The sequence below is a fragment of the Miscanthus floridulus genome, chromosome 4 (genome assembly GCF_019320115.1).
Source record: "Miscanthus floridulus cultivar M001 chromosome 4, ASM1932011v1, whole genome shotgun sequence".
In the NCBI taxonomy this organism is placed as follows: Eukaryota; Viridiplantae; Streptophyta; class Magnoliopsida; order Poales; family Poaceae; genus Miscanthus; species Miscanthus floridulus.
In genome coordinates this window covers 47180526-47207980 of record NC_089583.1, presented here as the reverse complement: position 1 = coordinate 47207980, position 27455 = coordinate 47180526, and the positions used below count along the sequence as shown (strand labels likewise).

General features: G+C 43.6%; 2 protein-coding genes and 1 pseudogene across 3 annotated transcripts; 1 reads left to right on the top strand and 2 right to left on the bottom strand.

Annotated features, from left to right (window-relative positions):
• Nucleotides 1-22: 22 nt before the first annotated feature.
• LOC136549672 (uncharacterized) lies at nt 23-24402 on the bottom strand. The gene is made up of 8 exons (XM_066541051.1): nt 24389-24402; nt 20398-20494; nt 18087-19176; nt 2421-2791; nt 2181-2314; nt 1578-1764; nt 475-618; nt 23-192 (listed from the first exon to the last, which is right to left on the bottom strand). Exons 4-8 carry the CDS (start codon nt 2556-2558, stop codon nt 187-189), a joined length of 609 nt encoding a protein of 202 aa, XP_066397148.1. The 5' UTR covers nt 2559-2791; nt 18087-19176; nt 20398-20494; nt 24389-24402; the 3' UTR covers nt 23-186.
• Nucleotides 20501-24381, top strand: LOC136549673 (uncharacterized; annotated as a pseudogene).
• Nucleotides 24403-25174: 772 nt separating the features above from the next.
• LOC136549670 (5-amino-6-(5-phospho-D-ribitylamino)uracil phosphatase, chloroplastic-like) lies at nt 25175-27121 on the bottom strand. 2 transcript variants are annotated; one of them, XM_066541050.1, is made up of 2 exons: nt 26811-27121; nt 25175-26712 (listed from the first exon to the last, which is right to left on the bottom strand). In XM_066541050.1, the coding sequence occupies exon 2, from the start codon at nt 26580-26582 to the stop codon at nt 25422-25424; it is 1161 nt and encodes a 386-aa protein (XP_066397147.1). In that variant the 5' UTR covers nt 26583-26712; nt 26811-27121; the 3' UTR covers nt 25175-25421. The 2 variants fall into 2 exon arrangements, with proteins under 2 accessions (XP_066397147.1, XP_066397146.1); XM_066541049.1 differs by having other exon boundaries at nt 26931-27120.
• Between the last annotated feature and the right edge of the window lie 334 nt (nt 27122-27455).

The window sequence follows — 27455 nt, the reverse complement described above, 5'->3', positions numbered from 1 at the left end:
GAAGGTGCTGTCTTGCCTGTATTGTCATTTGATACATGCATAAGATTGCAAATAAAAATGTGATGACAAGCAAAAGTGCACTCTATTCATCAAAACATATATACCCAAACAGGTGCAAGCTACATGAGATGCAGCAGTAACAACATTGGTTTTGTAATCTTGAACATGGACCACACGCCAAAATAATTACACCTGCATAAATCTAAAACAATATCACCATAAAGTTGTGGTGCCTCGAGTTTAATCATTAGCATATTTTTAAGCAGCTGTACAGAAGGTACTGAACTCTCTTCTTCATGCGATTAAGCTACCAGGTCCTTTGTTTATTCGATATAATTGCTAAACAAAATAGAACACCAAAATATGAACTTTTTTAAGGGTACTTGATCAGGATTCAGGAGATTAAGCAGAGGACCCGTAAAAGCAAAAGAAGGGGTTGATAAATAATTAAATATGAACTTGCATATATATTACCATGACACTTGACACATTGTCCTGCAGGTTTAGGACATCTTTGTCTGTTAATGTGTTGACATGCTTCAAACGCTTTCTTCTTCTTTCCTTAAAGTCTGATGAATGATTTTTCTTAGAACCCCCATCACCAACGAAATTCTGAAGCTAACTGGTCAAGGAAGGTCCATCAGAAAATAGATAGTACAAGACACATCGGTACTTTTGGAAAAGTAGGTTCACACTGAAACACATTTGATTATCAACTGGTACATGACACTATGAAAGGGCTAAAAGGTATTAAAAATGCTAGAATTTTAAAATGGATAAAAAGAAGGGCGGGCCTGGTGCAAACAGTAGAGTCTTACCGCCTGTGACCGGAAGGTCCCGGGTTCGAGTCGCGGTCTGCTCGCACTGCACAGGCGAGGGTAAAGCTTGCCACTAACACCCTTCCCCAGACCCCGCACAGAGCGGGAGCTCTCTGCACTAGGTACGCCCTTCAAAATGGATAAAAAAAAACAGGTCCAGTGCACTTCTGAAAATTTTAGGGAAACTAATTTTACACTTAGGTATGTAGGAGGGGTACATATAACGTAAAGGTTTGACGATTCAAATTGAAAGCTTACAATATGATCGGCATTAATTCTACTAGGGTCTCAGCGATGTGTCGATGAATGTTGGTGTTCTCAGTGTGGTCCTATAAACTATACATACCAATACATCAGACATAAATTGAAAAAAAATATTGTCAACTCCATATTTTCCCCCATTTTCAGTCAAATTCCATCCAAAATTTTGAATTTATCAACTGATAAATTACCATTTATCAAGATATAATCAGACTCATCGGCTCTACCAGCCAGCAGCCATGTTTTATGCATAGATGGCAGGTCATATTATGATACACAATAACTGCCCACTGCCGCCCTGATATACCTGCAAAATCATTTGTACCGCAAAAGAGTCTAGCTGAACCATGATTGGGCAATATTATGAATATGCTAGACATAGCATTAAAACAGTAGACTGGAGACCTACAGAACCTGATGAATGCACATTGGATTAGACAATACAACATGAAGAATCTGCAAGCAAGAACAAAATGAAGTGAAGGTTATGATACTTACTTCTTTTAATAAGACTGACTCAAAATCAGAATCATCAAGCCTAACTGTATAGCTGGCTCTGGCTGGAGGAGTATAGCAGAAATCATCAGGTAATTCTTGGAAAACTCTGTCCTCCATAACGGCATTTTCCTTGCCTCGTGTACAGGGATGAGCAGACAGCTTTGGGACTGGCCCTGCTTCTTCACCACTGTGTACCACGCAGAAATGAAGGTTTTCTGAGAAATAAGTAGCCAACAATTTTACAGAATAAGAGAATAAAATAGTATCTGTAACTTCTAGTTTACAGGGACTGCCCCTGCTTTTTGACCACTGTTAATCCAAAGGAAAGATAGGTTTTATCTGCGAAATACTGTCAACATACTGACACAAATCAAAGAACAAAAAGTGATAGATGGATTAGAATTGTCCACAACAATTTCATTCTAGCAACGCAGCACATATATGGAAACATAATTACAGTTTCCAGTTTCACATTTTGTCCCCAAAACTCCTTCCATAGTCTTAGAGGTTCATGCACATGCACTCGCCCAAGTGAAACAGCTACTAGGTACTTGTCCAACCAAATCACAATTTCAGAACAGTTGAACAAAACCCACCCCCTACCTTTCCATCAAGTAGGGGTCATCCGGGAGGCGCCTTCCCTCCCTGAGACACACCGCGAACCACCGGTGGCTCACGACGCGCGTGTCCAGCCTCCTCGCGATGTCGTACTTCTTCCTCTCGAGCCTCCAGCACACCTGCCCGCCAGAAAGCGCGCACCAGATCCAATTTCACACCGCGTGGAATCAAATCAACCAACTAGAAAATCGATGCCCAGGCAGACGGGGATTCGTAGTGGCATACCAGGTGGGTGATGGACCTGCTCATGGATCCGACGTAGCTGGCGCCTGTCTCCGCGATGAGGTTGATGAGCCTGTGCCGCTCGTCGCCGTGGTAGCCGCTCACCGTCGCGACTACGGACCCCATCCCGTCGATCGGCATGGGATCCGCCGCGGGGTGTGTCAGCGGCACGAAAACCACTACCGGGCAAGTCGGGTGCCGATGTGTGGAGGCGGACAGTGGATTGCCGGCACACGGCGGCAGCGCTCCTCAGGGACGGGGAAGCAAGAAGTTTCCGGAGGCGTTCAAAACCCCTTTTGGCCTTTTCGTGTTTCCCTCCGTTTTTGCGTTTGAAATTTTCATTAGCCTCGCCTAAGTGCCAATCTCACGCTTCCCTGAGTCAAATATTCTCAAATTTAACTAGATTTTTAAATAATAATATTAACACTTGTATTTTATATATTTTAATGATATCTATTTAATATCATAAATATTAATATATTTTATATATTTTTAATTAAATTTAGAATTTATTATAACTTCTCTACGTACGATATGTATACTTATTTTAGAACCGAGAAAGTATGCTTTCTATCCTGTTTGAAAAAGAGAGAGCTAAAAAAAAAACTCTTCGCCAAGGACGTTCATAACAAATTGACAGCTGATATGGCACATATTGGAAATAAAGAAAGAAAAAAATCGCTAGCCCCACACATGATACATGCCTACATGGACGTGGGCCAAGCATGCAGGGCAGAGCCTTTTATTAAAATCTGCGAGACTAGCAACAAACTTCTCACTTGTAATGAGTCTCTGGTGCTAAAATTCCTGTCACATCAAATGTTTGGACACATACATGGAGTATTAGATATAGATTAATTACAAAACTAATTACACAACTTGTGACTAATTTGCGAGACGAATCTTTTAAGCCTAATTAGTCCATGATTTGACAACGTGTTGCTACAGTAAACATATGCTAATGATAGATTAATTAGGCTTAAAAATCATCTCGCAAATTGGCCTCCATCTATGTAATTGGTTTTATAATTAATCTATATTTAATGCTCTTTATTAATATCTAAATATTTGATGTGACATGAATTTTAGAAGCGACTAAAGAACCAAACGCCCCTGAGTTTTCAAGTTGTTCTCTCTCGGGCACGTTGAAAAATATGGCATGTCATGTCATGTCAGTTAGCTCGAAGGCTATTTGGGTACATCCTAACCGGTTGTGCCGCCCGAGATCGCCGATGGGACCTGCACAAGCCACCCCCTTCTCCCTCACTTTGTCTTCTCCTTGGCACCCTTGGGGTGTTATCGGTTTCACTTTCCTAAAAATAGGAATAGCAGTGGGTACCCATGACCCAAAATCCGACGAGTTAGACTATCTCCAACAACAACACTCAAAATACAAGACCCATTCAACGTTTGGGTAGCGCTATAGTCAAAGGGTTCAATACTCATTCGACATCCTCTCCAACAACAGGACCTAAAAAAGAATCGTTTCTGTAAATGGGTTTCCAGGAGAGAGGATACTCATATTTGGGTTGCGCCTCTCGGACAATCCAAAATGGGTCTCCTATATAGGTACTCTGTTGGAGACTGATTTTGGGTCTCCTGCTACCTATTTGAAGTTTGGGTGTCCAAATGGGTCATCTATTGGAGACAGACTATCGACGAAATATGGTCGGCAGTCTACCTAAGGGTATGCCCAAGGTAGTAGATTATCGGCAGACAGATGCGCAAGCCACAAACAAGACGGTGACGCAAGACAGACACGAGGTTTTATCTAGGTTCGCCCGCCAAGAAGGCATAATACCTACGTCCTGCGTCTGATTTGTATTACTGTATGTCAATGAGAGATGTTTTTTAGAGGGATCCCCTACCCGCCTTATATAGTCCGGGGGATAGGGTTACAGATCTAGAAACTAATCCTAGTCAGTTACAATTACCATATGTGGCCGGATAAGGATTCCTATTCTAACCGACCAGGATCCTGCTTGATCGCCAAATCCGCCTTGACTCCTTGTGCGGGACTCCGATCAGGTTGGCTGGGCCACACGTCGTCTTTCGGGTGGACCGGACCCATCGATCCGGGCCGGCCTAAGCTTAGCCATAAGGGTATAGGGGTTAATACCCCCACAGCTAGTCCCCGAGCACCATGTATTATGCTGCGACACGCTATTTTAACCTTCTTCGATAAGTAAGGCTTGAGTTCTTGACATTTCTGACCACTGTCATCGCTGGAGAAGTAAGTTGTCTGAAGAATGTATGATGCTCTTAAGAAAAAAGAAAAAGATTTCCGTCCGGAGAAGTGTGCCCACTTGTATTTCTGAAAAGAAATATAAGTGGTCTTGAAGCATAGCGTCCTTGAACGTTAGAGTTGTAGGGGTCGAAAAAACCAACACATTCACCGCAAGATGAAGTATGCTGAAAGGATCTAGGATGTCGCCTAAAGGGGGGTGAATAGGCGTTTCTGAAAAATCAACACCTTTAAAAGCGGAAACGATTAGTAATAGGAGTTTCCAAAATGGAAACTCCAAATCAAAGTAATACAACCCCTCACAAGTTAGCCACAAAGTATATAAAAGATACTAGATAAACCTAGGGAGCCAAACAGCGGCAACCAAAGAGTTGAATCAAAATGCACTAGTCAGTTAATGTCGGAAGTCCCGACAGATTGGGTCAGAACTTCCGACGTGTCAGAAGTCCCGACGTTTGGGTCAGAACTTCCGACGTGTCAGAAGTCCTGACAGTTTGGGTCAGAACTTCCAACGCAAACTGTCAGCACTTCCGACCCCTACGGGAAATGAACTACAAGTGCTAAAATGAACTTTATGATGCCGATAACTTACAAACCCACTTCCTAGTGGTAAGGTAAGGTGTTGGGTCACTCTCTTGACGTTGATAAGCCACCACTCCGTAGATCGAGGCCCAAACCCTAAGAAATAGCTAGAGAGAGGAAGATAACCAAATACATGTAAATTCGAGCAAATCACAACAACAACAAGCACGCGGGAGACAAGAATTTATCCTGAGGTTCGGCAGCCCCACAAAGGAGCTCCTACGTCCTCGTTGTTGAGGTGACCACTTTGGTCAGAGTCTCTTCCACCTCCTTGCCTCACTCAAGGATACCACAAAGGTCACTTGAGTTTCTTCACTAGAAAACAAGGGTAATACAAACTTTCCAAGGCTCTTCCACAAGATGGAAGCTCTTGGGCGACGCCTCGCCGGCTAGGCGAAAATCCCCAAGAGTAACAAATGCAAATCAAACCGGCTTGACGAAGAAATCAAGTGCTCAAGCTTGCTCAAAGTGTTTTTCTCACTCAATCCACTCTCCAATCACTCAAACCCTTTAGGAATTGAAGTTGGAGGCAAAGGAGAGAAGAGTGGCGAGCCTAGAATGCTTGGGGGCTGTTTTGGCCGAGTGTTTGTTGCAATGAAATGAGTGGGCAATGGTTAGAATGGAGAAGACGGGTATATATACTCCAAGGCAAAATCTAACCGTTCAGATCTACGTCGGGAGTTCCGACGTAGATCTCGGGACTTCCGACGTATGAAGAAAACACTGTTCATGCGAGGTCAAAGTCCACTTGAGACAGCCAACGTCGGGACTTCCGACGAACGTCGGAACTTCCGACACACGTCGGGACTTCCGACGTGCACAGTCAGCAGGTCAGTAGAACCATCGATGCCGGGACTCCCGGCTTGGGTCGGGACTTCCGACTGTCGGGAGTTCCGACTCACGTCGGGACTTCCGACGTCCACAGTCATTGCACAGGCAGTGACTGGGAGTCAGCACTTCCGGCAAGAGTCATGACTTCCGACTGTCGGGAGTTCCGGCTTACGTCGGGACTTCCGACACCAACAGTCACAGAAAATTATTCTATGTGCTCGTGAAGTGCTAGAGTGTCTCTCTTTTGATTTAATTATTATGCTTGAGCACTCTATCTTCCTCAGACCACCTAAACTTGCATCCCTCTTAATAGTACGGCATACCTATTAACTCAAGATCAAAAGAAAAACGAAATTAAACCTTTTGAGTTGATCTTCTTTAAATTGATGCCGTGTCTTTCAATCTTCATCAAGTGAGGGTGCCAACATGTCAATATTGATCTTTTCACTTGAGCATAGCCATCTTGAGCATGTGACTTGATTCCATTCATCAAATATGAATAACTCCAAATGCATCAAGTCACTTTAATCAACTTGTCCAATATAGATTTGATCCTTCACATCAATATGACCATCTTAGCTTGATTAGTACCTCAACTAAATACAAGTACTTTCTTCTTCACCCTAGCTAGGTTCTTCGGCCGCCAAGCCGTCGCTTGCCCTTCACCCTTGCTTAGTACCTCGAAGCCTTTCCTTGCTATCTTCACCATCTCAAGCCATTAAGTCACATCTTGTGTTGAATCATTCATTCATATGTATAATTATCTTTTTCATTTCAATTTAGCAAGCTTCAAATATGAGACCATTCCATATGCAATCCCTCATGTCTCATTAACTAATACTCATGAGCTTGCTTTCACATAGTATATGGAAATCCCACAATAAACAAGCATTTGCATGAATTCCATTTGCATTGTTGTCTTGTGCTTGAACTAGATTGTTTATACAACAACACATCATTTTGGCTTTCATTAAGTACCTGTGAGATAACCTATTACCTGTCCACACTTAGCAAACGGGTTAGTTCTTTAATCACGTTGTCATTCAATCATCCAAAACCCACTAAAGGGCTAGATGCACTTTCAATCTCCCCCTTTTTGGTGATTGATGACAACTTGATTAAAGCTTACAAAATGATATAAACATTTAAACTTTTGGGTTCAATGATTTATGAGAGGCTCCCCCTTAATATGTGCTTATGATTAGAATTCACAAAATGACCTCAAATGTCAAATGCACATACTAAAACATATAGGAGACTCCCCCTAAATCATTGCATCTGTGGGGTGCATGTGTGTGTGACAAAGTGAAACCATGATGCATATGACAAGATATATCACAAAAGAATAAATATAAAGGCATCACATCAAATATTTTCATTCTAGCATGCATGGTCCTTATGAAAATAAATATAACACATGTAATTCACACATAGCACTCATTACGCATTTTCTCAAGTCCACAAGCCACTAAAATATAAATAAAGATCATGTCTCAAGAGATACATAGATAAAGCATAAGTAAGTCTCATCTCTCACATGATACAATCTATCTCAAATCTAAGATACATCAATGAAGCTCAAAAACAAGAAACGACAGCCTGCAGTACATATCTTCAGGTACAAAGATAAGCAAATGAGACTATCCTAAAGCTTTAATCAGTCTCTCTCCCCCTTTGTCATCTATCACCACAAAGGTCTAACAATGACATACTAAGGACAAAGGGGCTACAAGCTGTCACACAAAGCACAAAGGGTGCTTAAAGTTCAAACTTTGTACTAATCTCTCCCTTTGTATTAAACTCTCCCCCTTTGTCATATTAAAGAGGTTGTACTTGTCACTTGTTTGCAATTCAAAACAGATCAAGTATATTGGTTTACTAGGTCATGAACAAACTCATACACTAACCACTAGATTATATAATCATTCAAGCAATAGTGGTATTCTATGAGTCTAAAAATTTTCATTTGTAATGCATGATCCTATAAGCATGTACTATATGCACTAACCGCATATTAGTAAGGGATGAAAAATGATCATGCATAATACAATGATACCTTTGCTATATTGGAGAGGAAGATAGTCATATAGATTTTAATTCATTTCTCCAATAGCACCATGAAGTCCAATTATAAGCTTGGTGAAGACCAATAGATACCAATTCTTTGAATTCCTATTCTTCACCCATATGAATTGAGAATCACTAATGATCAAGTGCACTCTTCTTGTTGTGGTTGGCTTGCTTCTTCTTTGATCATTGCTTGCTTGAGAGAACTAAAAGATGCACCACTTGAAATTTCATGACTTATTCTCTTTTGGGTGTTGCTTGCTTTCTAGACCAATCTCTTGATTTTCTTCAACCAAGTACCTCAAATGTCCCTTTAGATTACCACTTTGATTTTAGCCATCCAAGCCTAGGATAAAGTGACCTCTCTCCAAAGAACCATCATTGATACTCACTTGAAATAACTTAAAAGAAAATCACTTGATCCACTTGAAAGATTTTGTTTGATTGATCCATATTGTTGGACTTAATTTGATGAATAACTTTGAATCCTTCTTTAAGTCCTTTTCTTTATACTTGTTTAAGTCCTTTTCTTTCTATCAAAAGATCTCCAATTATCACTAGAACTTAAACTCCATCTTCATCTTCATCTTGGTCTTGATCTCTAGCTTGAGTACCAAATGTGTACCAGATACACTCTTCAAACAAATTGTCTTGTACTCATCATTTGTCATGCTTCTATCTCAAACCAAAACCAAAACATAGGTACCTCAATCACTTATAGATATGATTCTAATTTGAGGACCTTTGAATCTAAGTGACTTTTGATCAATCCAATAATTGTCACTTTCCTAGCAGATTCTGTACTCTTCAAAGAATAAATCATATCTCCCAAAGTACATATCCAAAAACCACAAAATTTGGTGAAGATGTGACACACTAAGCCTTCTAGTAGCTGTAAAAATTTTAGCTTCTTTTGACTTCTATATTGCTACCAGATTTCATATCTTTCCACACTGCTACATGCTGAAAACTGCTGCACTATAGCTGACAAGATCTACTCCAAATCCGAAGTATCACTTATCCAAATCTCATAAAATTTGCACAGCAACTAATACCATAAGTGTAGAGCATGCAGACCAAATTTCAAGCCAATACAAATAGATTTGGTTGCTCAAACATGTCAATGATCATTGCTAGCTCGGATTTTCAATATTGGACAAATTTCAATAATTGAGCTATTTTTCTCCAAATTAAACCAAACTTGAAATCAACTTGTTTGAATACTCTCACAAGACATATGTCCATTCAAACCACTTACTAGAAGAAATCTTATGAACATATCCAATCAAACCAACTTCAAACTTGATTACTTAAGCATTTAATCCATTCAAACATCTCATAGCAAGCAACATATGCATATATATCCAATTCAATTAACTCATATGCACCCAAATAAACTTTGATCAACAAGAGATATACCTTAATAGCTTATGATCATCTTTGCAAGCTTCAACTCCACTTATTTGCAGGCATTCAAATATATCAATAAATTCCCACAACTTGAATATGACACTTGTATGTTGATAGCATATGGACTTCACTCAATTTTGACTTGGCATTGGGATAGAATTGCACTAGGTTTTAATACTTGACTCAACATAAGATGAACAATAATAATTTCATTGAATCAAATCTCCAATGCCATGGTACCTACAAACGATCATCCACTTTTCGATGGTACCCAAACTAGTTTGGGTCCTCTCATGTTAGACGCAACATACTTAGGCATAGCCTTAGTATAAATAGCGGAATTTTTTGCAATACTAACCAATAAGGTACAATAACAAACCTTCCTAGGCATAATATTTGCATCAATTGAAATAGGCTTAGGATTCTCACTTAGGGGACATGAATTAGCCAAGAATTGATTTTCTCTTTTTCGAATATTTAGCAAATTTATGATTTTCAAAACTCGAGAGAGATTTTAGAGGGACATAGGGATTTTTATGGACTTGAGAGAACCATGTCACATGTGATTAGGCAAATAATCAACCAAGGGTAGCAATAATCACAATATGATATGACTAGGTCACAAAGACCCAAAAACCACATGATTTTCAAAAACCACATCACCTACACATGCTAGTTAGGGATTTTGAAAAACATCTATCCTATATCACACTAATGCACACACTAGCATATAAAGGGCCTTAGATGCACTTACAATGCATGTATGTAAATACATACCTTTGCCTTGAGCCCACAATATCACCACTGAGATAATACATGGCATGACAACATCATGTTGACCTCACTTGTCAAATAATCATACCATATATGAAATCAATTTTCATCCAAAGGACTACAAATAATACTAGATAAATTTGTTAGTCCACAGTATCACTACTGAGACAATACATGGCATTACAACATCATGTTGACCTTACTTGTCAAATAATCATACCATATATGAAATCAATTTTCATCTAAAGGACTATAAGTAATGCTAGATAAATTTGTTAGTCCACAATGGTGCAAAATAGAAACTGAGCTCCCCCTAAATAAGTACCACAAGTAATTTGAATGACTTTCAACAAGCACTTTATTCTTTTAAGAATTTAGGAGTCAATTTTCTATTTTTACCAACACAAAGTAATTTGCCATATTTAAATTTCATTGAGACATACTCACAACCCACTTAGGTTTGATAGATCACAAGCTTCTGAGCGAATTAAGGATATATGAAATCAAATGGATCAAACCTCAATTGCATCCCAATTAGTGCTCTGGTTCCTGCCATACCGGACACGTCCGGCATGTGAAGAATATAAACACTTTTCCTTTTTGCCCTGGCCATACCGGACACGTCCGGTAGATGCAGGACAGAAACAATTGAAGCGCTGCTTGTGATTCTTCGTTTTAGCTCTAGTACTTCTTGTATGCCTGCATCTGAACAAATGCATTGCTCTACTAGAGAGCCATTAAAAGCATCACATGGCAAATATGATAATGATTAAATAAAATTAATTAGTCACTTCCAATTATTTCACAAATATGCTTATTTGTGAGCCATTGAGCACTAAACACAAAGTGGCTATCCTATAAGGTCTTTAGATACTAGTTACCAATGGTAGAGATGAAGTAAACGATATGGTCATTGATTTATCTTCGGGTCAACCATATATGAGATTATGATAAGAATTGATTGATAGATTGAGTGAATATTTTCAATTTACTTGCTCAACCACCCCGAAGCTTTCATCTCACCACCAAGTACCTACATTATCAACCTAAGCACATTTTGATACCCAACTTTTGTTGGGTCCTTTTGGGTTAGTCAACAAGTGCTTAGGCACCCAAATGGCCTTAGTACTAGTTTGTGGTGAACATATCACCTTGCTAGTGCTAATTCTATTTGTGGTCTTCCTAAGCATATTATCATAAACAAATGTGTTCGGCTTAGGGATGTTACCAATTGGGCAATCATAGCTTAGATGCCCCTTTCTTCCACAAGCATAGCATATGCGACCTTTGTTTGCTCTATGCTTGTTTTGCTTGTATGGACATCCATCAACCTTGTGGCCCATCTCATTGCATCCATAGCATCTTCTTGTTGCAACTTGGGCTACCTTTCTTGACTCTTGATATATTGGGCATTTCTTAGTAGGATGCCCCAATTTCTTGCTCATGAGACAAGCGCTTTGTCCATCACTCTTCACTTGCTTGGCCTCCTTGATTGAAGCCTTTTGAGTGGCGGCTTCAACCTTGTCGGCCCAATTCTTATGTGGACACGTAGCCCACTCATGTCCATACAATCCACAACCATAGCACATACTTTTTCCATGTTTCTTGCTCTTGGTTGTGTTGGCCTTGCTTGAAATGTGATTCCTTTGTTGGGTTTTGAAGGAAGCAAGGTTTGAACCCTTCTCAAGCTTCTTCACCATGTTATCACAGTTATCTTGAGAAGGTTGTGCTTTCTCCTTACCCTTCAATCGAATCACATCTTTCTTTAATCTTTTCACCTCTTCTTTGAGCTCTATGTTTTCTATAAATTTTTGCTCAATCGAAGATTGGCTTGCTTGAGAAGCACACTCATTAGCACAAGAAATATTCAATTGAGATTGTGTACAAGTGAGTGTGTGAGTAGGAGGTTGAGATGATTTTACCGTTGTAATCACAACCTCATGAGCCACCTCAAGCATGATGCTTGATTCTACTAATTCTTCATGAGAGCACTTGAGATGAACATAGTTTGCTTGTAGCACATTATATTTGCTTGAGAGTTCATCTAATTTTGCCTTGAGCTCAAAGTTTTCCTTCTCTAGTTGTGAAACACTAGAAGAGGAGTTAGTAACTAAAGCATGCTCAATTGATAATTTTTCATACCTCTCATTTATGGCCTTTAGCTCTTGCAATTTGGAGATGAGAAACTTTTCTTGATTTTGAAGTGATTGCTCTTGTTTCTCATTTTCTTCCTCTAGCTCATCATTCTTCTCAACTAGCTTCATGAGAATGAGCTTGTCTTTGTTGCTTAGATGATCAAGAGTGTAGCTATCTTCAATTTCAATATCACTCTCTTCTTGATCATCTACTCGTGCTATCTCCTTGGCTTGATCTTTCTTGCTAGCCTTCTTCTTGCTTTTCTTGGCCATGAGACACAAGTGATGAGTATCATGAGATACTGAGGTTGACTCATCACTTGGCTGCCACCGGGCTTGAGCCTCATCATCATAGACTACCTGCTGTCCGGCTGCCTCAGCCATACCGAACGCGTCTGGTAGGGATACCGGACACGTCCGGCATGCGCTTGCAGACAGTGCAGTCACCTCGGCTTGCACCTCTTGCTCCGGCTCGGCGCTCTTGAGATCTTGTGAGGCTTCTTCGCTGCATGAAGACATAATGGACATATTTTCCATTGACTCGACCTCAAGTGCATCATCGCATTTGGATTTTCCATATAACTCAATGAGTTTGGTCCAAATGAGATGAGCACTCTCTGGAGGTGGTTGTCCATTAAATATTGCCTCATCTTGAACCTCTGCACTCAATGTACTCAAAATGATATTAATAGCTTGAGCATTTAGTTGCACGCATATCTCTTCCTCTTTTGATAAATTCTTATAGTTGCTCCAATCAACTATAGGAAGAGGTATGCTTGCAAACACAATATGCTCAACAAGAGGACTAATATCTCTAAAAGCATTGAGTACATGAATTGACCAAGATAGAAAGTTTGAACCATCATTTTGGAGAAGCATCGGCTCCAACTCGATAGGCGTCGACATCCTTTTCTCACGGCGGTGAAGCTTTAGGTGAGAACCTCGCTCTGATACCAATTGAAAGGATCTAGGATGTCGCCTAGAGGGGGGTGAATAGGCGTTTCTGAAAAATCAACACCTTTAAAAGCGGAAACGATTAGTAATAGGAGTTTCCAAAATGGAAACTCCAAATCAAAGTAATACAACCCCTCACAAGTTAGCCACAAAGTATATAAAAGATACTAGATAAACCTAGGGAGCCAAACAGCGGCAACCAAAGAGTTGAATCAAAATGCACTAGTCAGTTAATGTCGGAAGTCCCGACAGATTGGGTCAGAACTTCCGACGTGTCAGAAGTCCCGACGTTTGGGTCAGAACTTCCGACGTGTCAGAAGTCCTGACAGTTTGGGTCAGAACTTCCAACGCAAACTGTCAGCACTTCCGACCCCTACGGGAAATGAACTACAAGTGCTAAAATGAACTTTATGATGCCGATAACTTACAAACCCACTTCCTAGTGGTAAGGTAAGGTGTTGGGTCACTCTCTTGACGTTGATAAGCCACCACTCCGTAGATCGAGGCCCAAACCCTAAGAAATAGCTAGAGAGAGGAAGATAACCAAATACATGTAAATTCGAGCAAATCACAACAACAACAAGCACGCGGGAGACAAGAATTTATCCCGAGGTTCGGCAGCCCCACAACGGAGCTCCTACGTCCTCGTTGTTGAGGTGACCACTTTGGTCGGAGTCTCTTCCACCTCCTTGCCTCACTCAAGGATACCACAAAGGTCACTTGAGTTTCTTCACTAGAAAACAAGGGTAATACAAACTTCCCAAGGCTCTTCCACAAGATGGAAGCTCTTGGGCGACGCCTCGCCGGCTAGGGGAAAATCCCCAAGAGTAACAAATGCAAATCAAACCGGCTTGACGAAGAAATCAAGTGCTTAAGCTTGCTCAAAGTGTTTTTCTCACTCAATCCACTCTCCAATCACTCAAACCCTTTAGAAATTGAAGTTGGAGGCAAATGAGAGAAGAGTGGCGAGCCTAGAATGCTTGGGGGCTGTTTTGGCCGAGTGTTTGTTGCAATGAAATGAGTGGGCAACGGTTAGAATGGAGAAGACGGGTATATATACTCCAAGGCAAAATCTAACCGTTCAGATCTACGTCGGGAGTTCCGACGCAGATCTCGGGACTTCCGACGTATGAAGAAAACACTGTTCATGCGAGGTCAAAGTCCACTTGAGACGGCCAACGTCGGGACTTCCGACAAACGTTGGGACTTCCGACGGTCGGAACTTCCGACACACGTCGGGACTTCCGACGTGCACAGTCAGCAGGTCAGTAGAACCATCGATGCCGGGACTCCCGGCTTGGGTCGGGACTTCCGACTGTCGGGAGTTCCGACTCACGTCGGGACTTCCGACGTCCACAGTCATCGCACAGGCAGTGACTGGGAGTCAGCACTTCCGGCAAGAGTCATGACTTCCGACTGTCGGGAGTTCCGGCTTACGTCGGGACTTCCGACACCAACAGTCATAGAAAATTATTCTATGTGCTCGTGAAGTGCTAGAGTGTCTCTCTTTTGATTTAATTATTATGCTTGAGCACTCTATCTTCCTCAGACCACCTAAACTTGCATCCCTCTTAATAGTACGGCATACCTATTAACTCAAGATCAAAAGAAAAACGAAATTAAACCTTTTGAGTTGATCTTCTTTAAATTGATGCCGTGTCTTTCAATCTTCATCAAGTGAGGGTGCCAACATGTCAATATTGATCTTTTCACTTGAGCATAGCCATCTTGAGCATGTGACTTGATTCCATTCATCAAATATGAATAACTCCAAATGCATCAAGTCACTTTAATCAACTTGTCCAATATAGATTTGATCCTTCACATCAATATGACCATCTTAGCTTGATTAGTACCTCAACTAAATGCAAGTACTTTCTTCTTCACCCTAGCTAGGTTCTTCGGCCGCCAAGCCGTCGCTTGCCCTTCACCCTTGCTTAGTACCTCGAAGCATTTCCTTGCTATCTTCACCATCTCAAGCCATTAAGTCACATCTTGTGTTGAATCATTCATTCATATGTATAATTATCTTTTTCATTTCAATTTAGCAAGCTTCAAATATGAGACCATTCCATATGCAATCCCTCATGTCTCATTAACTAATACTCACGAGCTTGCTTTCACATAGTATATGGAAATCCCACAATAAACAAGCATTTGCATGAATTCCATTTGCATTGTTGTCTTGTGCTTGAACTAGATTGTTTATACAACAACACATCATTTTGGCTTTCATTAAGTACCTGTGAGATAACCTATTACCTGTCCACACTTAGCAAACGGGTTAGTTCTTTAATCACGTTGTCATTCAATCATCCAAAACCCACTAAAGGGCTAGATGCACTTTCATATGCCCACTTAGTCCCCGAGCCTGGTAGTAGGTGACGTAGGCACGTGGTGCCAGGGTCTAAAAAGAATTCCCAGTTAAGTTGAGAACCCAATTGTGGTACAAACAAAAACGAGATGCACCGGCAGGTGCATCGTACCAACGTAGTCTTCGAGCTTGCTGGAAGGCGAGGTATGAACATTGTAGCAAGGTCTAAATAAATGTCTCTCAACTGTATGTGAGTACAACTCACATGTAGTCGAGGAGAACTATTCTCCGAGTAGTGATCGGGACAGTCCCCAAGCACATTGATAATCCTTACAATCATTCAAAGCACAGGGGTCGATTAAAACACATTCACCGCAAGGTGAAGTGTGCCCACTTAGTCCCCGAGCCTGGTAGTAGGTGACGCAGGCACGTGGTGCTAGGGTCTAAAAAAGAATTTCCACCGAAGTTAAGAATCCAATCATTGTACAGGCGATATGAGATGCACCGGCAGGTGCATCGTACCGACGTAGTCCCCGAGCTTGCTGGAAGGCGAGGTATGAGCCTTGTAGCAAGGTCTAAATAAATGTCTCTCAACTGTATGTGAGTACAAATCACATGTAGCCGAGGAGAACCATTCCCCTACCTGGCGTGCCACTGTCGACGAAATATGGTCGGCAGTCTACCTAGGGGTATGCCCAAGGTAGTAGATTGTCGGCAGATAGATGCGCAAGCCACAAACAAGACGGTGACGCAAGACAGACACGAGGTTTTATTCAGGTTCGGCCGCCAAGAAGGCGTAATACCTACGTCCTGCATCTGATTTGTATTGTTGTATGTCAATTAGAGATGTTTTTGAGAGGGATCCCCTGCCCGCCTTATATAGTCCGGGGGCAGGGTTACAGATCTGAAAACTAATCTTAGTCAGTTACAATTGCCATATGTGGCCGGATAAGGATTCCTATTCTAACCGACCAGGATCCCGCTTGATCGTCAAATCCGCCTTGACTCCTTGTGCGGGACTCCGATCAGGTTGGCTGGGCCGCACGTCGTCTTTCGGGTGGACCGGACCCATCGATCCGGGTCGGCCCAAGCTTAGCCATAAGGGTATAGGGGTTAATACCCCCACACAGACAGACTTTTATTACGGCATGGGTGTAGGGTAATTTATGTACCCATGGGTATTTTAATGGACAAAAGTCCATATCTATTGGGTTTATGGATACGGGTACAATTACGCTTTACGCGAACCCATAAAGCCATGGATATGTATATACCCAATATGCAAGAAAAACTATAATTAAAAACAATGGGTCACAGCATGTTGTGACCTAGGCTCTAAATGGAAAACAACTTTAGTTAGCCCCTATTTAGTAAAAAATAAACTTAACACCAGTTTAGCTTACTTTTATGGTCTGATGAACTAACACTATTTTTGTGAGGTTGATTAAACTTTAGACCACCTGTCTCAAGAGCTAAAAGAGATCTAGAGTTTAGTGACTAAACTTTAGATCATAAAATCTAAACAGCACCTTAAACACTATGACCTTTTTAGTTAGTGCTTTGGATCATAAAATCTAAACAGCACCTTAAACACTATGACCTTTTTAGTTAGTGTTGGGACAGTTGCCTAAGGGCACTCGCATTTGTGTGTGTGTGTGGTGGTGGTGGTGGGGGAAGAAACCTTCCTATCAGGATACATTGTGGAGAACGGTAAGAAAGGAGGTAGTAACAAACAAGTAGCACTACTATTGGGAAAGAAGGAATAGAAAATATTGTTCTGTCTCTCCACCTTGTTGTCTGTCCTTCTCAAGGGAGCTCACGAGAAGCAGACGACATGATTTGGAATTTATTGTTTTGTTTAGTAGAGATAGGCCCCATCTTTCTTACTTGTACATTGTAGAGATAAAATTTGTGCTACTATCTACTGACAGCATGCCCACCCTTACTATTTGACTAGGTAAGATACATTGATGGTGCTCTAATCCACACATCTTCATCCAACCACAATAGTAATAAACAATTAAATTTATCAGACGCCTTAGATTGTTGCCTGAGATAGAAATATTGGAAATAATTCTCATAATTTGAACCAAACAGGTCATATCTTAAAAAAAAAACACCAAACACAAACCATGTATTTGGTTACCCCTATTTTTAGAATGGAATCGTCTTAGTTATATGTTTGATTTGGTGAGGATATAGGTCCATTCCAAACTTTTTGTTTGCTTGGAGGGACTGGGATAGCGTAATTTTTTTTTATACTATTAGCAGTAGTAGTTATCAACAAGTCCCAGTTGTCATTCTCTCTAACTATTTCTCTTTTTATTTTTTTATTATCTCATCTTCTTGCAACTCACCCCTGTGTGTCAACCCTAGTGTGGGCTCGGCTGAAGAGAAAGACCACTGAGAAGGGAAGGAGCCATGGCGTCGCGAGCTCGGTCGAGAAAAGGAGGAGCTGTGCCACCACAACTCACGAGCTCAACCGAGGTGGTGATGGAGAAGAGCCCACCCGTGCAAGATAAACGAGACACCATAGATATAGGATGAGGCCATCCCCTTGATCTCTAGGGACAAGGACAACCCGAATCAGGGAGCCTGTGGAGACGACCCATCCCCTTTGGCCCCAATTATCCCTAGAACCAAACACATTTCTAAAATAGCCACATATTCTGGTGCATGGTCCATCCAAATCAAATACCAATATTAAAATTCAGACCCAAAGCTGCTAGAGTGAGCTACTAATTTACAGGCCCTTGAGCACCGAGCCACCGAGAGAGAACATTTAACAAAATCAAATAACAGTTCTCTCTCTCTAATCTCTCTAAATAAAGTGCTCAGAACTGATCTGTCTACGAAGTTCAAAAACCGAGATGCATTACTCTTAATAACACAAATACAATGGCAACCACGGTTCGCACAGACAAACGCATTCAGTTCAAGGTGAAAACAAGTGGGAGAACACAGATTGATCACAAACTGACTAGAGCTAAAGCCATTGTAAATTGTAATACAAGTAAATGCCTTCGTTCAATGAAACTACTTTACAGGTTAATTATTTGAGAGTCATCTTTGAAGAAAACAAACAGTTGTGATGATTAGAGTGAAAATCAGTGAGATATATGTAATTGTTTTCATTATTGGATGCAACTGTAAAAGGATCCAGCATGTTAGTATTTCTTTTAAGTCTTTAAAGATGAAAAAATGCTAATTCAGGAGCAAAAGGTAAAAGGAAAATGAAGCTTTACAGCATAAACCCACCTTACGGCAGCGTTTCCTTGCGTCTTGTTTACTGTCAAGCTAACAATCATACATCACAGCATTGACAAAGCCAAAAAGTGTTCTTTCGGAAGAAAGTAAGAAACTAGTCTCCTAAATCTACTTCTTCCTATGCTTCGAGGTCTTGATCATCAACGATCTTGGTTCTGCAGGCATTTTGGCTTCGACTTGCTGTTCCAGCAATCAATATTAACATTTTGAGATATCTCATTAGGAAAAATGCTGTCAGGATTAACAAGCAAAAGCAAACTTCGCCTGAGGAATTTTACTACTGTAAAACAACACACAATTCTGGGATGCTAGTTAAAATTAATATCTTTCTCAATAACTGGTACAGGTCAACTCATGACCCTGAAGCTCAAACAAAAGTAGCTAAATAGCTAAAGGGATGCTGAAGAAACTGAAAAACTAGAAAGTATGTGTAGATGAATGAATTCTGCTTAAGGAAAGAGTCTGGGACAATTAATTTTCGTTTTGTCACAGATTGCAAAAGGACATTCCAGTAGATCTAGCACCACCGTAATTCAAACACATTACGACATTAGACAGCTCTTCTTGTCACTTAAAAGCCCATGACAATATGCTACTGTCTGTGAAAACAATATGAATGTTTTACAGCTCAATTGACTTATTGACTTCGTATATCAAAATTTAAATGAGCTGCGGCCACACTGACTGATGCAAAATGGGTAGCAATTAGCAACTGATATTTGTCTTGCAAATACACAAGAAACAAAGCTTGAATTATAGTGCTATAAGCAATACAGAGGAAAATACTTCTCTACAGGTTAGATTTTGGAAGATGAAGGCTACGGACCTCCTCCCACTTTCTCTGAAGCTGCAGGAGTTCTTTACAGGATGTTATACATTCAGCATGGTACGCCGTGGCCAAATCTTTAATCAAGGCCTTCCTTTTAACTATCCCTATCACTTCAAAACATCAATTAGGTGTCAGACTACTGCAAGTTTAATAAACTATGCCAAAAGTATATCTTTGCGAAACGAGCAGCTGGTGGATGCACTTTTCAAGATAATGCCAAATGATACATCTAAGCATTGAGTTTAACAACATTGTAAAGATACCGTCCTCACAGTATAGTACCATAAAGTAATCTAGCAAAACCATTTAAAAAAAGTCTGAACTTGAAGCCGTTAACAAAAACAATACTCCAGGGAATGAGATGCAATGTTCATAATTTGCTATGCAAATAACCAACATAAAGCTAATAGTAATTCAATCTTCCATCAGAATTCCCCAGGAACGAGAGCAAGATATCATGATTTCCTATTTCCTACAGAAAAAAGCGGGAACCAAACTACAGTTCGAACTAGAAATACAGAATAATCTACTGAAATGAAATGAAGCTGCCAGTTGAGACGGGAGCTCCTCACTTCGGCTGGGATCGAACTGCTGTTCCTCGGGTTTGGACCCATTGGCTGCCGGTTCCCTACTTCCTCCTGCAGCTGTAGCACCGTCCATCGGAAGCAACTGCGTAGAGAGTAGACACACTGCACGAGTTAGGGTTTTGCCTAAATCCATTCAACCAGACACCACCCGATAAATTAAACCCAGCATAAAACGGAGTTGATTCGGACGGAGTAGAAGAGCTTCGCTTCCTTGCGGATTGGGTGGTCGTCCTCTCACTCCGCGTTTGTTGTTTAGGGGTTGCCAGCAGCGAGGGAAAGGCTCATCGCCCACCACACTGGAGTCAGGGAAACACGTGGACACCAAAGGATTCAAGAGCCTAAGTTCATTGGCCCAAGACAGGTTACCCTCAAGGCCTGAACAAGTGAACACACTGACTCGCAGGTTTAGGAAAGGTTTGGGTGTGCTCGGTACAGGCTTGCTGAGCCTGCTACGGCAGCAGCCAACCCACAGCAGCTAGGCAGCCATGCATATTTCATCGGAATAAAAGGCACACAAATGAGGCCACTGCTGTCCTAACTTAAGACATCTACACCACATATAGTAGACATATGTTTTTCCCCCTTTCTCCAGTTCTTTACTCACTCCGTCCCTATATATATGTTATTTTCGCTTCTAAAGAAACAACTTCGACTATATATATATATAAATTATTAATATTAATGATACATAATTAATATTAGCAGATAGATATTTGAATCTAGTTTTTTAATAAATTTATTTGGAGATATAAACGTTAAACGTATTTTCTATAAATCGAGTTAAATTTTTAGCACGAAAACCAACAGTGAAAGGAGTATCAATTTGACTTATCAGCTACGGTATAGGCCCTGTTCACTTGTCTTATAATCCGTACTTTTCAGTTTATTTTTTCAGCCGGAACAGTGTTTTTCACTCACAACAAATCAGTCGGAACACTGTTTCGACTTGTTTTTTTAGCAAAACGAACGTAACTTATAGTGTATTTATCGCACAACAAATCCACGTCAGCCGTACCGGCATACGCTACCTGCGGCAGTGCCGAACTGGGAAGATGCGCTACGGATGTTCCTTGCTGGCCTGGTTGATTTGACGGTGTCCAGCCAAGAAAATGAGCAATGTTGTCTGGAAGATGAAAGTGACGCTTGGTGGAAGTGGAACCAGAGTTTGCAAAATGTGGGAGTATCCATGATGATGATGATGAAGTGAAGAAGGCACCTGGTCCTGTCCCCCGCCCCGAATGATCGATTGTCAACGCACCCGGTCATCACTCCTCCACACCATAGACCACCATCACCTCACCAGTGAATTCGCCACCGGCGCGGCGCCAGCCCTCATCACAAACCAAAACAAAAAAAAGGGAAAAAATCACGAGTGGGATCGTTTGTTGGATCTCCGTCTCCTTCCCTTTGAACATTCATCATAAACCATCCGTACCAGAATCTTTGGCTCCCGAGTCCCGGCTTGATCCGCGCCGCGCGCCGCGCGCCGCTTGTTCGACACAATTCCCTCCCAACTACAACCTGCCGCCACCGCCGCTGTGGCCGAATGGATGACTGATTGCCGCCGCCTCCGCCGCCGCCTAGTGCCTCAGGCCATGTCGCTAGCCTGCGGCCTGCCGCTGCTCGAGTGCGTCTACTGCCTCGCGTGCGCGCGCTGGGCATGGAAGCAGCTGCCTCCACAGCGGCGAGGTCGATAGCGCCACCTGGGGCCTCGCCTCCGCCGCAGACTTCGAGCCCGTGCCGCGCATGTGCCGCCTCGTCATGGCCAACTACGAGCCCGACCTCTCCCCCTCCGCGCCACTCCTCTTCGCGCCGCCCGGGCCCGGCGGATACGGCATCGACCCCGCCTGCGTCCTCCGCCGCTGGACCTACGCCGACATCCCGCGGCCGCGTCACGCCCTACCTCCTCTACCTCGACCACGCGCACGCCGACATCGTCCTCGCACTCCGCGGGCTCAACCTCGCCAAGGAAGTCCGACTACGCGCTCCTCCTCGACAACCGCCTCGGCAAGCGCCGCTTCGACGGCAGGCTACGTCCACAACGGCCTCCTCAGGGCCGCCGCCTGGGTGCTCGACGCCGAGTGCGACATCCTGAAGGAACTCCTCGAGAGGTACCCCGACTACACTGCTCACCTTCACGGGTCATTCGCTGGGCGCCGGCATCGCAGCCATGCTCACCATGGTCGTCGTGCTCAACCTCGACAAGCTTGGCAACGTCCACAGGACCCGCACGCGCTGCTACGCCATGGCGCCGGCCTAGGTGCATGTCACTCAATCTCGCCGTCAGATACGCCGACGTTATCAACTCGGTTGTCCTTCAGGTCACCGTCACTCACTCAGGTTTCTTAATTATCAACACTAATAACTACTCCCTACTGGTTTCAACCATTCTCCATCTTTCTTTCCCTCCCAATGGCAGGACGACTTCTTGCCCCGGACGGCTACTCCTCCTGAAGACATTTTCAAGTCAATCCTCTGGTAACAAATAATTTACTCCATGTTTTTGTTCATCTAGTGCTGAAAAGGTTTTGTTTCGCAAATTGTTATGTGCTTCATTACTGGCTCGAACTTTCCTCTTGCATAATCCCAGTTGCTCTATTTGTTTATGAACAAATTACTCCACTTGTCAAAATCAGAAACTGTATATCTGTTTCAGGATATATGATATCATCACTTAGTGAACATCACACCTGTATTTAGTGCTCTGCAAGTCAATCCTGTGAGCTGTGTACACCTATTAATATTATAGCCGAGGGTGGTTTATCTTATTTGCTGATTTTTCAGTTTATGTTTCTGCTAGCTCTGTTGCAGCTGTGATGCGTTTGCTGCTTACTGGGCTCAAGCAAGTTTGACATTAAGCTATCTTCTTTTCTTGGACAGCTTGCCATGCCTCCTAGGCTTGAGATGTTTGAGAGATACATGTATACCCGAAGACGCTATGCTAAAGGATCCAAGGAGGCTTTATGCACCAGGCCGGATTTATCACATAGTGGAAAGAAGAAAGTGCAGGTACCCTTTCCTCATTTGGTATTCTAGAATGCAAGAAACATCATGTGGCCCCTGATGCATAGTATCCGTTAGTTGCGTATTGATGGAGGTGTTCTCACAATTGTCAGAAATAGAGAACAGGGTATGCTAGTAGTTTAAAATATCTGATAGTATCGTTTTAAGAGAACCATCACCTCTTTATTTTGCAAATATGTAGTTCAACTATCACCATTGACTGTAAACCCATACTGATACTGCTAGGTACACCATTGATATTAAACTTTCCCAACTGTTTTACATTTCTTGGTCAGGGTACTGGGTGTTGCTAATGAAGGTGTCCAATATTTCCCGAAAACAAACTGAATTCCTTGAAACACACAGGTGCGGAAGATATCCACCTGTAGTCAAAACAGCTGTGCCGGTGGATGGTAGATTTGAGCACATAGTTCTTTCCTGCAACGCCACAGCGGACCATGGCATTATTTGGATTGAGAGGGAGGCCCAGAAGGCTTTGGATGTGAGTTGCTTATAGCCTTATATGCTTCTACTCATGCTTACTCTCTATTCTCTGTCTGTAGCCTTTATCTTTGGTACTGATAAAGTGAACCTCCTTGCATATTCGTCCCAGCAGTGGGGGTCAGTGCACTGGAGGCCACCAAACTGATGTGCTGGGAACCCATGCCAGGCTGAATCTAACACACACCAATCTGCCATGGACATAGAAACCCTAGAGTAGAAATCGAAACTAAAATTGGAGAAGGTCGCTAGGGTTTCACGGATCACAGAAGCAGAAAAGGACCAGCGGAAGGAGACAGCGCCGGGGGTGCATGCCGTCTGCGGCCACCGATGGGGGTCGCGGCCGGCCCGCCCGTGCGGCGCGAGGGGGCGTGGAGGAGGAGAAGGACAGCCGCCGCCGTGCCGAGGGCGCACGCGTCAGGAGAGATGGGGAGAGAGAGGGAGGGGAAGAGTAGAGGATGTGGGGACTCACCAGCGCGGGGAACGGAGGAGGAGGGGGCCGCCGGCGCGCCGTCGCCGTCGCCTCAGGAGAGATCGAGAGCGAGAGATGACGGGGAGAGAAGCGGGCTTTTTTTTTTTCCTGGAGGAGAAGCGGAAGTTGAGCAATATATTTGCTTGGCTGGATTCCAACGAGAAGTCGGAAAAGCAGAGTAAGCCCGAGAAGCAGGAGAAGCCGCCGGCAGGAATCTGCTTCAAGAGATCTAGGCCAGTCGAATGACAAGATCGGACAGGCTGCAGGAATTTCAGGGTGACGTGGACACGTCTTCCTGGTTAGAACCCCCCGAGGTCTATAGAGTTAGGCCCCAGTTCGCCTTACCCTATATTCGGCTTGTTTTTTCAGTCGGAACCGTAGTTTTTCTCTCACAAGCAATTCAAGCCAGAACAGTATTTTTCAGCCAGTTTCAACCAAATTAGACCAGCGAACGATGCTTAAATGAGCTGACACCTTGTACCTTGTTGAGCTCTATGTATCAAAGCAAAAATAAACTATCAGGCAATAACTTCTAAAAAATGAGTCCTCAGATCACATACATCTTCAGCTGTGGGATCGTTGTATGCAGAACTATCAATATGAATTTAGAAGAGGGGAACCAAGATGCTTTAGTAAGGAGAACTCCTAAAGAAAGCCATCATTCCAATCAAAAACATCCACAAAGGTGACCAACTGTAATTCTTTCCTTCAAGTGCACTTTCAATCACAATATTTGACAAGAAGAATGCAGAGAACAATATAAACAGCATCTGGAATACTGATGCGGAGACAGAAACCTTGTGGTATTATACATTGTTTCAGGAACTGCAGTTTCAAGTGTCCTGATTCATATATTCAGTTCCCTGGTTTCTTTCTGAGTATATATACAGTGTGTGAGCTCTAAACAACATTTTTACATATCACATTCTACTGATTACAGAAGGATGATAAGCCCTTCTTTCTGATCGCTGCGACAGTTGACAATAATACATCTGTGCAGGAGAGGAATCAATCAAATGTACAATCTGGCCTCTTACCAGAACAAATCATCTACACCCACAGACGTTGATGGTGGGGGCACTTCCTCCTCCTCCTCCATCTCTGGTTCAGGTTCCATGCCAAACTCCGGGGATTCAATATCAGTGAGGTTCTTCAAGTCAACGACAGATAGCTCGTCCAGTTGCTTGACCACAAGGTCTGCAGCACTCAGCTCGTAGATTTTGTGCTTGCTTGCGACCGCGACACACTTCATACGGGCATCGTGTGCTGCTTCCACCGCCGAATTGGAGTTCCCAAACACGATGCACCTCTCCGGGATGAAACTGAGGAGCTGAGCAGCGTACAGAAACATTTCTGGGTCAGGCTTGCCCCGGTACACGTCTTCTGCTGCCACAACCGCATCAAAGAAGCTGCGCACGCCAACAGCTTCAATGGCTTCCTCAATAACCTTCCGTGGGCGTGTGGTGACCACAGCGATGGGGATCTTGTAATTGGCGAGCGTGCTCATGAACTCCCTGGAACCGTTCCTCATCTGGTGGTAGGAGCCACCTCGAAGGCTGTTGTGAATCTCCTCCTTCCTCAAGGCCAATCTCCTAAGCTCCGAGGGATCACGGGACCAGCAGAGAACCTCAGATATTGCCTGCTCGTTCTTCATCCCTTCAACTCTCCGCAGCACAAAAGTGGGAGGCGGCGACTTCCCCTCCTCCTGTGCCAGGGTCAACCATGCCTGTCTTTCCAATTCGGCATCATCCTCAACAATGACCCCCTCCCACTCGAAGATGACGCCGAGCCACCCGCAGCCCATGCGCTCGAGGCGGAGCAGCGGGTTGTGCAGCTTGGGGTCATCTGCCCTGTTCTGTGGAGGCCATGACGGCGTGGGGCTGGTGACCCCAACATCCCCCATGTCGCCACCGTCCCCAGGGATCCCCCGGTACTCCCTGCGAGGGCTGGCCTCCTTTGTGACACCCATAGCCAGCGCCCTGACCGGCCAATCGGCGAGGCGCGGCGACGGCTGCCTGGTGACCCGGGCCACGAGGCGGCGGCCCGCGAAGGCGGTGGGCAGGGGTCGGCAGGCGACGACATGTAACGCCCGGCGGAGGTGGTGGTGGTGGGAGGCGCCGGCGCCCCTGGACCTGTGGTCGAACAGGTGGGGGGCAATCATGGAGGTGCTCGCGCTGACCGTGTCGACAACCATGACGGCCGCTGGATCCGGCGCCCTCCCACCTAGCTACGAAGAATTGAGATCCCGGAGCCCAAACCTGGCTGCCCCACCCAAATTATTGGGCCAATTTGCTCGAACCGTCTGCTCCCCTGCCGGAATCGGGCTGCAAGAAGAGGAAGAAACGAATAGCTAAGACTCCAATCCAACACATGAAAGGAGGGGAGGAAGGCAACCAACCAGCAAACAGAAGGGCACGGGTACCTAACTAACGCCAGGAACCAATCAATCGGCAGTTGAAGCTCAAGCCGAGCTCAATGATTGGGTGGGGACAGAGAGGAAAGGGGAAGCGGACAAGGCAAGGAGATAAGGAGGAGGCGGTACCGGCGGCGATTCGGGGATCGGACGGCGGCGCAGGCGTCGGTCGCTTGGTTGCGGAGGAACGGGAGGTTTCTTCGGGAAGCCGCCAACCTTGTTTTAGCCTCGCGTTTCCTTTCCTTTTTGTTTGGTTTTCTTGGTTGTTTTTTTTCCCCTCCTCCCTTCCTCTCCTCGTGTCGCGCGTCGTTCTGGAGATTTTATGGTGAGCAGTGCCGCTGAGCCGCCGCGGTTGTCCGTGCCTCCCTGGAGGAGGAGGAAGGGGAGACGAATCTCCGCCGGGTACGTGACGCGTGGCGCCACGAGGAGCGTCTGATTGGGGTTCGGTTGAAACGTGAGGATGAGAAGGTCAGGAGGCCCGCGGCCTAGGAATCGCGCTCTCTTCGATTCTTATCTGCTTCTCTCTAGCGCTATCAGAATTCTCTTCCCTCTTCTCTCTTCTCTCTCTCTCCTCTCTCTCTCTCTCTCTCTCTCTCTCTCTCTCTCTCCCCGCTAGTTTTGACTCGGTTTTCATTTGGGTTCTATTCTATATAA

Bases quoted from the DNA above. Each gene is read 5' to 3' on its own strand.
- LOC136549672 (XM_066541051.1), bottom strand. From the start codon at position 2,558: ATGCCGATCGACGGGATGGGGTCCGTAGTCGCGACGGTGAGCGGCTAC. The intron at 2,315-2,420 runs GTATGCCACTAC...TCTGGCGGGCAG, and splicing joins GCAGGTCCATCACCCACCTG to GTGTGCTGGAGGCTCGAGAG. The intron at 619-1,577 runs GTAAGTATCATA...TTGACCAGTTAG, and splicing joins AGTCAGTCTTATTAAAAGAA to CTTCAGAATTTCGTTGGTGA.
- LOC136549670 (XM_066541050.1), bottom strand. From the start codon at position 26,582: ATGGTTGTCGACACGGTCAGCGCGAGCACCTCCATGATTGCCCCCCAC.